Source organism: Denticeps clupeoides, chromosome 14 (assembly GCF_900700375.1).
Source record: "Denticeps clupeoides chromosome 14, fDenClu1.1, whole genome shotgun sequence".
Classification (NCBI taxonomy): Eukaryota; Metazoa; Chordata; class Actinopteri; order Clupeiformes; family Denticipitidae; genus Denticeps; species Denticeps clupeoides.
This window is the reverse complement of record NC_041720.1, coordinates 13,795,640-13,807,781: the sequence shown is the minus strand read 5'-3', so window position 1 is coordinate 13,807,781 and position 12,142 is coordinate 13,795,640. Positions and strand designations below refer to the sequence as shown.

Genomic DNA, 12,142 nt, shown 5'->3' with positions numbered 1-12,142 from the left:
ATAAGAAAGAATATTGAGTCAAGCCTAAAACATCAGATGTTTTAATGCATTTACCTGTAAAGCTTAACTATAAACTGGACTCTAATGAAGGGTACATTACAGGGACCTTTCAAATGTTTTATTTTTTTTTAAATGTACTTTTTAAAAAATTATAAGACCACCAAAATAACTGAATCAGTGTTGGGCATTCCTTGTTTGAAAATGACAAAGAAGGTGTAATGATTGCTACCACAAAAAAAAAAAAAAAAAGCCTCATTCTAATGTTACAGCGATTCTTGTGGTCAATGAAAGACCATGATTAAAAGTAAAGGTCTATGCAGATCCTTCTGCTTCCTGCAGTTTCATCCTCTTTGCGGAAGGCTCCTCTGTTTTCGGCTGACCGGATGTTTTTGGAGCATCCATGGCAACAGTGGTTCCGGTGAGCAGGTAACCACCACCTCCACTCATGAGAAGCACGGGGTGGGTCCGGTTTGGCAATACCTGTAAACAGAGAGAAGCAGGGTTAGGCACCATCCAAACTTTTGCAAATGAAAATGGTCACTTGCGGCAAGTTTTTTTTTTTTTTTTTTACAGTGACTCTGCTGTCTCATGAGAACATTAAAAACCAGGGATGTGATTGTTCTCTATCTCACTTGACCAGCTCTTGCCTGAACGCCTAGGAACATCTAGCTTCCAACTATTTCATAGATTCAAGATAAATCTAAAGTCTTTCAGAAAATCTAACCTTAACTCCATAATTACACATGTCTTAGGACATACAAAATACAGAAATATGGGAGGGAATAGACAAATGACAGGTCAGAGTTGGGCACACATGGATGTTAAGGCTGGTTATTAATATAACAATGTAAATTAATGTAAATTATTAATCTTCCCATTTTAAGTATCACATCTTACAATTTCCACAAGATGAACAATTTAAGTTAATTAATAATCTGGCAGTAGAAGCAATTCTCATTGTAAATTCACAATGAGAATAAAGTCTAAATGGAACTGGGAGTAAATGAGTAAAAATGACCTGGTAGTGCCTTAGCCAGCTGTCAGAGAGGTGGAGGTTGACAACCCCTCCCTGTTCCCTGAGTTTGGTGTAGCACTCGATTAGAGGCTGCCAGTTGAGAGAGGAGTAGAAAGAGAAAGAAACAAAACATTAAAAACACCATATTGACCATATTGAAGTTGAAGTTGAAGACAGGAGGTCACCTCTAAATATACGAGCATTAAAGAATTTTGTAATATACAGAGTGAAGGAGCTGTTCTTATGGTGGGTGCAAGGTGTCCCTGATAATGCAGAATTTGACCCATGAGTGCATTTTACCCAAGGGTACAGACAGCAGAATGTTTACTGAGGACGGAGCATTTGCTGCTCCAGCTGTTCTCAGCGCTTACAGATACCACAGCAGTTTCAGTGCAGCGGCCACGTCTGAATTTGGGTCCTGAACGTCTTTATGAGGCAGCAGCTAAAGCCTTTCAATCGAGTCGGACAGGAGTGGGAATGAGCAAGACCGAGCAATTGGCCATATATGTGTAACTGCTGGCAATATGGTGGGTGAGATTTCATGGAGCAGACGAGATGGAACTGGGTCAAGCAAACAAGTTTTAAGACTACTACTGGCAGGTAGACCGGAGACCTCACTTTCAGTAAGAGGGAAAAATGACAGAAGTGATTTGCCGTTTGCCAGCAGATAAAAAAAAACTGCCTGCTGATGGATGCCACTTTTCACCATTTTATATTGTGGCACAGAGGACCCTGCTATTACAGAGAAATACAGTTACAACGCTAAACCTGTAACAAGTAATCGAAAAAATGTACGTAATGTAATGCAAATGAACCAAACGACTGGTAGAGTTCCAGTGAATGGAAAACACATTTTCAATAGGATCTGGGAGGCAGACTTCTTACCTCTCTGTACTGACAGTAGACCACAAAGGGTCTAGAGGGGGAGAGAAACTTCAGCAGACCCAGGAGAACTGGACAGGGGTGGAACCGGCTGGCAATCACCAACCTGCGAAGGAGATTTGGGAGGCATCAGCCGAGAGCAGACAAGACCGCATGATGGTTTTAACACACGTCACCATCCATCAATAAGACACAGTGCCCTTATAGAGACCCAGTGAAGGAAGGGGACGACAGGGCTGGTTAATGAAGAAAAATGCTGGCTAATCACCTTCCAGCACCTTGAAAATCGACACACGCAGCAAAACGCATGCTCTCGTGCTCTCAGTGCTGACAGCTGTGATGGGACTTCCTGACGGATGTTCATTCACTTCTGACTACTCCATACAGGGATGTCAGCATAAGTCATTTAGGACTGTTCCAAAACACTCTCATTTGTTATTTTAGTGTAGTGAGGGCAAAACCCGCAAAGGAAAGTCTTTCAATTGCCATGTTCTGTCATTTTAATCACAATAGTTAAAACCCAGCCCTTGTGTAATAATGGATAACAGCAAGTGATGTGTAGGCAAAACCATGAAAATGATGCTCTAATTACATTGCACTGGCCCCAAGGCAGTGAAACAGTCAATCAGCAAATAATCTGTGATTAAAATGAACAATCAAGGTCTATTTCCATGGTCGGCAACTAGTGCTGCACGATTAATCTAATCACAATCGTAATCGCGATGTCAGTTTGTACGATTACATGAACGCAAAACGCTGCGATTTAAATTATTAGTACATGGATTGAATTGGCAACATATCACTCATTCTCTCAAAGTTTGCGAGCTGACTGAAGTCTCACTTCAGTCGAATGTGACGTGTTTGGTCACATGACTTTCGATTCGGTTCAATGGAGACCTCAGATTTGTGACTTACATAGACATATGTGTAGATGTACTTCAATGTCGCCGCCATATTGCGACAGGCTCTGCTGTGGCGTGAAGCATTTGCATGTCTATGGAGAGAAGTGCATAAAAATGCCTCACTCTTGGGCTGTACAAACTGCTGTACGCTCCAAACCAGATCCCGGGGGATTACATTTCATAGGTAAGGCTGGACAATTGTTGTAAATATATTTGGCCATTATAAAATCCCGTTTTATAAGTCTGACCCTTAGCTAAGCTAGCGAAACTATGCATTCCTGTGTTCAAGTCAGCCTCCAAACAAAGTTTTGGCTAAACGTAGGCATTAACTATTTAGACTGTTCTTAGCGGTTTAGTTAACTTTTTTTCAAACTTTGAAGGTTTCCTAAAGAAATTCACCTCAGTTTACAAATCTTAACCTTAGCTAAGCTAGCAAAGCTATGCATCCCTGTGTTCAAGTCAGCCTCCAAACAACGTTTTGGTTAAACGTAAGAACTATAATATGGGATTTTATAATGGCCAAAAACAATCAAAACAGTTGTTTAGCCTTACCAGCGTTTGTCGTTTGACAGTAATGTAAAAGGTTTTTTGTGATTAATTAATTTAGTAGAATATTGTATTTTGAAAGCACTGGGCATTTCAAGATGTTCTAAGTAGTTTGTATGTTTCACTTTGAAATTAAACATTTCACTATTAGTAATTTGTATGCGACTTTTCTTTGATATACAAGCAAGTACCCTTTGTCATATCGCAATCGCATATCGCAATATTGATTTCAATAATTGCAATATGTCTTTTTTTTCCCCAAATCGTGCAGCCCTATCAGCGACCCACGTTGCTTTCATCCTTACACTGTGTCTCCGGAAATTAGTCATGTTATTGGCTTATTCATGCCCATACATGCTGGTTTCGTAATGCTCGCCTGTGCCTTCTCGTTGTGGAATCAGGCCCAAAAGGATCTTTGGGTGTTAAAGGTTTCCGTCCACAAGTCTAGGTGACTACTCAAATTTATAGGCTGGTGAGTCTGTCACAAACTTTGTTTAACCAAGGTGCTGAATGTCCAAACCATAAGATAAACAATCTATGTAACCATAGCAACATGATGAGAAGTAATTCTGTCTTTAGTATTAAATGTATTTAAAAAACAAAAAAAGTGTGATTTATCTAGTGTTTGTTGAGTGGTTACTCTGCAACGTGCAACATAATTGTTGGGTTGCAGGTACGCATTACATAACATTGGTATTGGTACAATAACTCAACTTTGACTTAACATTGTTTTGGTTCTTACTCTAGGGGAGCTATTGTTAAGTGCCGGCACTATGTGTGCTTGTTTGCTAGTACAAAGTTAAAGGTGTCCTCAGAATATGTACAGATATTTCAGTTAGCGAAAACTTATATAGAGAGTAGGGGTGAAAATTTGTCAAAAGAAAAATATATATATATATATATATATATATATATATATATATTTGCCACCAACAAATTTGATTGTTGATAATTCTTGCTAGATGTATCCAATGCTGATTATGTTCTGGTTGCAATGGCAATAAATGCAATAATTTCTGGTTTGGGCTTTTATGAAGCTGTAATTGTAGGCCTTGGGTCTGAGACTCACCTGAAAGTGAAATGATTGTTATTGTGAAACACTGCAGCACAGCACATGGTGGCACAGTGAAATGTGTCCTCTGCTTTTAACCATCACCCTTGGTGAGCAGTGGGCAGCCATGACGGGCGCCCGGGGAGCAGTGTGTGGGGACGGTGCTTTGCTCAGTGGCACCTCAGTGGCTTCAACCGGCAACCTTCTGATTACAGGTGCACTTCCTTACCCGCTAGACACACTTTCATACGTAAAGAAAATCTGGACCACAGCCAATCAGTGGCACGCCACGACCCTCACAATCTCTGATTGGTTTAGAATGTGACATAGGCCTAATATGTATCTATTCCTTTAACCACAGTGTTTAAGGAGAAAAATGTGAGGAGCCCCATGACTAGTGCAAACACTAGCAAACAAGCCTCAGACTGCATATAGCAAGTGGTCTGAAAATACTGCCCTAAAATGTTCATTAACTTTTTTTATTTAATTAAATTCCTCTCTATATATACATTTTATTTGAATAATAATAATTTAAAAGCTACAATACAAAAGACTGACCCATCTGCATTTCTGCCCTCCAGCTGAGCTGCAGCTAACGCCAGCTTTCTTCTCTTCTCCTCCATCTTCAACTTCTTCTCCTGAGACTGGACGCGCACACACGCACACACACACACACACACAAAAAGAAAAAACAAAACAAACATTTAGCATAAATTGATTCATAAAAAAGCATGCTGTTCTGGAATAAATAGGTTTCAGGGCTTCCAGCAACATTAAGAAGAGACAGACTGCTGCAATTCTTCAGTCGCTTAACAATGATTCAATGATTCAAAATTATGATATTTCTACAATGCCAACAACAAGCAACGTTCACACCTAGCAGACTGACAGCATCCGACATTTTTCTCCAGCATATCGCCTTCCTGTCGCAGATATGGGTGAATTAAATTGCTATAATGGACTTGGATAATAGAATGGATAAATCAGCCTCTCCTCCATATTGAATGCCTTGTTTCTAGTCACAACGCGCTGAGGTCAAAATGCAACAATCTTCAACTTTGACCGCAGTGTCTGCAGCGTGGAGCGTCGCTCGCCTCTTTAAAAACAATGAAAATCAGTCACAGCAACAGAAAACTTTCATGCAGAATCAACACGATCTTTATTCAGTAACGGCAGGTGGCAAACCATTTCTCCCAAAAATTTACTACATGGACATTTCAGAGCCACACATATGAACCAAATGTTTAGTTCAACTCAAATATAGTAAGAATGAAGATTTAGTGCTTATTAACTGTATTCTTTTGGATCATTTTTGGCACAGATGAATAATAGAATGGGCGGAACCATGCACTGTAAATGGTCAAAAATCAATAATAATGCGTGACTAATAATAATTTAAAAAATGTATTTCTGTTATCCCCAATTTCAATATGATTATGTGTGTATGCATTATTTGATAGAAAAAAAAATAAGAACACAATTTACTTGTGACCTGTGCGACTGTACCTCTGAATTGATGGATTTTGACCTTACCTTCATCTCTCGCCGCCTTTCTCTTTCCTTCCGATCTTCCTCATCCACCTTGACCCCTGGAACTTCTGAGCTGGTTTCCATCTCCTGTGTTAACGGGCTCGCTTCTTCTCTTGGACCTGACTCAGAGGGGTCCTCAATACGGTCACTAGACTCATCTGGGCTTCCACTGCTGTGGTTGGTGTCCATATCCTTACTTTCCAGGTCCAGTTTACCGCCGAGCAATGCATTCATCTTACACAGAGGGAACTCGTACAGAGTGTCGTGGAAGTGAGGGGGGAAACCGAAGCTCTCCATGCCAGCTCGAGTTGGACCTCCCCCTGGGTACATCTGTATTACAGTGCCGTACCCTAGGAGACCATGTAACACACCAGAGTGCAGGTAAATAACCCAAACCATGGACCCCACAAAAACACCTGCCCCATATGGTATATACTAATATACTGCGCTTCAAACAATACATAGTCAGCTGACTACTCTTACAAACGAATCCTGAACGTTAAGATCTCACTTCAAAAGGATGGGCAAATTTCTTGAGATGCAGAGTATAAATATAATTAACAGGGGGTATCTTACTGGCTGACTGGGCCACAGTTTTTGTGTCTTAAAAATGGAATGATGGTACAATAGAACATTCTTGCAGAAGCATCTGCATTAGCCGAAGCTGGCTACAATGATAAATATTCACATTGGTGAAAAAAAGGAAACCACAGAATCATTTACAACTCTTGAATCTAACCAAACTCTTTAATCTAAGCAGCCACCTTTGGCAGACAACACAGATGAACACACTTGTTGAATTCTTACTACAATGTAGATTACATTTTCTACACAAAGTTCTTCCCAAGTGTGGTGTATAAGTTCCCATGAATGTGATCCACTTGTAAACTGCTTTGATTAATCCCAAGCGAATGACACAAATACTGTTTTTCACAAGTTTTGCCTCTTTTCGTCAGTTGTTTCTGTGGTGTATTGAAGTATAATTACAAGCATTTGATATGTTTCAGGCTTTTATTGACAATTACATCAAGTTTTTGCTAAGAGTCAATATTTACAGTGTGTGTAACTCGCTCTGACATGCTGTCAATCAACTCCTGGGCCAAATTCTGCCTGATGGCGACCCATTCCTTCATAATCAGTGCTTGGAGTTTGTCAGAATTTGTGGGTTTTTGTTTGTCCACCAGTCTCTTGAGGATTGACCACAAGTAAATAAAGGTCCAAGGAGTTTGGCCTTGTTCTTCACCAAACTGTTCTTGGATGGTTGGGAGAAGTTGCTGTTGGAACATGTTTTGGTTCCATTCTTTATTCATGACTGTGTTCTTTGGCAAAATTGTGAATGAGACCACTCGCTTGGATGGTCTCAGGATTTTTTTTTTTTTTTTTTTTTTTACTGTTGGCACAAGACAGGACTGAGGGTAGTGCTCACCTTTTCTTCTCCAGACTTTACCCCAGTCCTCAGCAGTCCAATCCCTGTACATTTAGCAGAACATCAGTGTGTCCTTGATGTTTTCTTGGAGAGAAGTGTCTTCGTTGCTGCCCTTCTTGACACCAGGCAATCCTCCAAAAGCCAGCTGTGCCATCCCTGTGCCAGCTGTGCACTGGTGGCACCCCGATCCCGCAGCTGAATCACCTTTAGGAGACGGTCCTGGCGCTTGTTAGACTTTCATGGTCACCCTGAAGCCTTCTTCACAACACTTGATCCTCTCTCCTTCAAGTTTTTGATGATCTCATAAATGGTTGATTTAGGTGCAATCTTAGTAGCAGCAATATCCTGGCCTCTTTATGCAACGCAATGATGACTGCACGTCTTTTCTTGCAGGTAACCATGGTTAACAGAGGAAGAACATTGATTTCAAGAATCACCCTCCTTTTAAATCCAGTCTGCTATTCTAACTCAATCAGCATGATAGAATGATCTCCAGCCTTGTGCTCCTCAACACTTTCACTTGTGTTAACGTGAAATGATCTCAGCAGTTCCTTTTGTGGCAGGGCTGAAATGTTCTGAAAAGTTATTTTTCATATATTCACGGCAAAGAGGGATATATCATATATATATAGAATCACTCTTCATAACATTCCGGATTATATGCAAATTTCCATAATAAAAACAGAAGCAGCAACTTTGTGAAAACCTGTATTTGTGTCACTCAACATTTTTGACCATGACTGTACACGCTGACACTGCGACATCCTCTGTAGAAGTATTGTAGAATGTACAATGTTTACTAATTTCAATGAAATTCAAGGCTAATTATTGTCACAACCCAGACTATCAAAGTTCAGTTTATATGTGTTATTTTGAATAGTGCATCAGGCTTAATTAAAATATTCATACAATGCACCACATTTTAACTAAGTACTGATTGACTAAGTCACTAAGATTGAGTTGCTTTAGAGGTGGGACAAACCCCATCATTGTGACACTTAACCGTACTTATTGTAAGTCGCTCTGGATAAGGGCGTCTGATAAATGCCACAAATGTCATAGGAAATAAACAGACAGAAGGGAAATAAAGTTCCGTACCTCCCAACCTCTCCATGACTGCGCCCAGCACCAGGCCAGCGCACGTTTCAAACACGATCACTTTACTGCCAGCACGTATGTTCCCCAGAGTCAGCATTTGGGCCAGCGTGTCATAACGAAGATGGCTGGGGAGCAGTTTAATTATAACTTAAACCATATGGACCATGTGGATTGCATGTTTAACCCCTTTGTGCACCGCACCCTGGTGATTTGCGCCGCCGTCTAAATAGTAGCCAGTTGTTCTAGTCGAGGGTGGTAGTAGCCTAGTGGGTAACACACTCGCCTATGAACCAGAAGACCCTAAATTGCTCCAGGGGGGGACTGTCCCTGTAACTACTGATTGTAAGTCGCTCTGGATAAGGGCGTCTGATAAATGCTGTAAATGTCCTGAAATGTCCTAGTCACAATGTATTAAAAAAAAAAAAAAAAAAAAAACCTACAAGTGTATTTCAAAAAACAAACTTTATAGAACTATTAGATCTATAGTTTTGTGGGCCCAAGCGTTGTTTTTCACCATCTGCACAAAACTTAAACCCGATGAATTGTTCGATGATAAACAAAACAAAAAAAAAGATGATAATTGCATTTAAATAGAATTAGTTAAAAACAGGCTGAAATAGTGATTATTGGCCCAGTGCACAAAGGGGTTTAAGTTTTTATGTGATACCCACCAGACTTTCCCCCATTCTCTGCCATGGTACATTAAGGCAAGAATCCGTGCTGTAGGCTTCAGGATGGTGATGCTGCTCTCATACCTGTTCATCATGCAAAGTAGGTTAATCAACTTGTTCGTGTTGGCATGAACAAGCACAAACTTGAATCCCAAATCCCACTAACTACAACTGTGCAAGACACTTCACCCTAAGTTGCTCATGGGGGGGACTGTCCCTGTAACTAAGGGCGTCTGATAAATGCTGTAAATGTAAATGAATGTACCTGAATAGCCAGGATGTACTTACTTTTTCTTTTTTTTCTTAATGTATTTCTCCTGAGCAAATTCAGTTTTGTCCCGAAACGTTGTACTATTATCAATAAGGTGTTGGATGATTTCCTTAAAAGCAAGCACAAAAAAAGGAGACAAATAACCTACTTAAAAGTGATATGGGTAATATGCACTGTGTGTATCAATTCCTCGATTGCAATGAACACATACCTGGCCTTTTAACCCCTTCTCTTTTAAAGACTCAATGTCATCCTTGGTGAGTTTCTGAGATCTGCCATCGTCTACTATATTTCTGTTATCAGTCCCTGCTTCCTTGGCATCTGGAATAAGAAAGAAAGAAAAACCACGTGTATAGATGGGCTGGTTGAACTCTCTTCGTCCGCCAGCCTGCGAAGGCCCTGACCTGAGGCGCTCTGTGTGCCTTTTGGCGCTTGTGGCTTCAGCGTCCCGCCGGATTCAACTTCAAACGTCGTTCCATACAGCTGGCCGACAGCATTGTCCAGAAAGAACCACTGCTTCTCGAAAACCACCTTCCTGAAACAAGAGAACCACCATACACACATAAAAAAGGCAGACATTTTAGGTAGTATCTCTTTGAACTGACGGAACAATGCACAAAGCTCTGAGATGTTGTTAATATTACTATTTGGGATGTTAATATTTTGTGAGAAGGTTACAGCAGTTTTGTTTTTTTTACATTGTTCAGTAAATTACTGTTTAATAAAGAAAAGAAAGGAGACATGTACTGCTTCTTTTATCCCTGATTCCAATTTAAAGATGACAATTTAAGATACAACACAATATACTGTAAAAATGTGCTACATTTTTATGAAATTGCCTGCGAGCTAATATAGCAAATTTGCCCCCCACACACGGAGGAAAAGGATTAACATCCCACCGCTTGCTCTGGATCTGCACGGATTTATACACATCGCCGCGTTTCAGAACGACGTAGTCACCATTCCGAACGCGAAACGCAGCGTCGGGGTCGTCTCCGTCGTTCGCCATTAAAAGACCTGACGGCAGTACGAAGGAGCCGGTTAACGACAAGCCGGACACTTGATCCTTTTCAACAGGGGAAAAAAAAGAACGTGAAGGATAAATACAATTCCAGCGATCTCTCTCGCACGTGTAAACCACCCGGCGTTTCCTTAGCAAACAGGGGAAAGCAATCAACCCGGATCCCGGTGCCAGGCAGTAAAGCCGAGCACAGAAACGTCGATCACAGACTTGGCGCAACTGAATAACCCACACGAGCATTGCTGCGTACATACAGTACAGTACAGGCCCAAAGTTTGGACACACCTGCTCATTCAATTTTCAGTTTTCTTTATTTTCATGACCATTTACGTTGGTAGATTCTCACTTAAGGCATCAAAACTATGAATGAACACATGTGGAGTTATGTACTTAACAAAAAGTGGAGACCTGACCTCCACAGTCACCGGACCTGAACCCAATTGAGATGGTTTGGGGTGAGCTGGACCGCAGAGTGAAGGCAAAGGGGCCAACAAGTGCTAAACACCTCTGGGAACTCCTTCAAGACTGTTGGAGAACCATTTCAGGTGACAACCTCTTGAAGCTCATCGAGAGAATGCCAAGAGTGTGCAAAGCAAGACAAAGGAGTTAATAGTGGACTTCAGGACAAAGCAGGAGAGGACCTACCAGACCCCTGTTATCAACAGGAGCCCAGTGGAGAGAGTGGACAGCTTCCGTTACCTCGGTGTTAACATCACGCAGGACCTGTCATGGTCCTGTCACATCAACACCGTGGTGAAAAAGGCCCGGCAGCGTCTTTACCACTTCAGACGCCTGAGAGACTTCAGACTGCCCTCCAAGGTGCTCAGGAACTTCTACTCCTGCACCATAGAGAGCATCCTGACGGGAAATATCTCAACCTGGTTCGGGAACAGCACCATGAAGGACAGGCGAGCACTACAGAGGGTGGTTCGATCAGCCGAACGAATCATCCGTACCAAGCTCCCTGACCTTCAATCTATCTACAGCAAACGGTGCTGCACCAGGACCAGGAAGATAGTGAAGGACCTCACCCACCCCAACAATGGACTCTTCTCTCTGCTGCGATCAGGGAAGCGCTTTCGCTCCCTGAAGTCCAACACAGAGAGAATGAGGAGGAGCTTCTTCCCACAGGCTGTCCAAGCTCTCAACAACAGTATATAGAACTCATGCACTTTCACCTCCAATCACTCCGGACTCTTTTGCACAAAATCACTTTGCACAAAATGACTCTGCGCTTTTTACCTTACTGCTCTTTTTTTTTTTTTTAATGCCTCTTTTTCTCTTTTCTTTAAACATTGTAAAAAAAAAAAAAAAAAACTGTAACTCATTTGCACACCTTCACCCAACCAGTTACACATATTTTATGTTAAAGGCGTAAAAGTGTAATATTTGGTTATGTTTGCGATATTTGCATATTGGTTCATTGTTTACTTGCAACATTTGCAATACTGTGGTCTGTAGCAGTCGCAAAAAACATTTCACTGCACATCATACCGTGTATGACTGTGTATGTGACAAATAAAATTTGAATTTGATTTGAATTTGAAGCAGTAATCAGAGCAAAGAAACTACAATATGATATTTATATAATATAAATATTTTATAATATTTATAAACCTTTATAAAACATTATTTCATCTTTTTTTGTTAAGTAAATAACTCCACATGTGTTCATTCATAGTTTTGATGCCTTCAGTGAGAATCTACCAATGTAAACTTATATCAAACT

The 12,142-nt window shown here is 40.9% G+C and overlaps 1 protein-coding gene across 2 annotated transcripts; it reads right to left on the bottom strand.

Annotated features, from left to right (window-relative positions):
* Positions 1-25: 25 nt before the first annotated feature.
* Positions 26-10,566, bottom strand: trmt6 (tRNA methyltransferase 6 non-catalytic subunit). 2 transcript variants are annotated; one of them, XM_028953481.1, is made up of 12 exons: positions 10,500-10,566; positions 10,292-10,409; positions 9,797-9,927; positions 9,604-9,713; positions 9,410-9,501; positions 9,122-9,205; positions 8,451-8,575; positions 5,930-6,276; positions 4,955-5,040; positions 1,901-2,003; positions 1,019-1,105; positions 26-480 (listed from the first exon to the last, which is right to left on the bottom strand). In XM_028953481.1, exons 2-12 carry the CDS (start codon positions 10,399-10,401, stop codon positions 313-315), a joined length of 1,443 nt encoding a protein of 480 aa, XP_028809314.1. In that variant the 5' UTR covers positions 10,402-10,409; positions 10,500-10,566; the 3' UTR covers positions 26-312. The 2 variants fall into 2 exon arrangements, with proteins under 2 accessions (XP_028809314.1, XP_028809315.1); XM_028953482.1 differs by lacking the exon at positions 10,500-10,566 and having other exon boundaries at positions 10,353-10,459.
* Positions 10,567-12,142: the final 1,576 nt, after the last annotated feature.

Excerpts from the sequence above, each read along its gene's own strand:
- trmt6 (XM_028953481.1), bottom strand. The coding sequence starts at position 10,401 with ATGGCGAACGACGGAGACGACCCCGACGCTGCGTTTCGCGTTCGGAAT. Across the intron at positions 8,576-9,121 it reads AGAGAATGGGGGAAAGTCTG|CCATCTTCGTTATGACACGC; the intron begins GTGGGTATCACA and ends ACTGCTCCCCAG. Across the intron at positions 5,041-5,929 it reads AAAGGCGGCGAGAGATGAAG|TCTCAGGAGAAGAAGTTGAA; the intron begins GTAAGGTCAAAA and ends GTGCGCGTCCAG.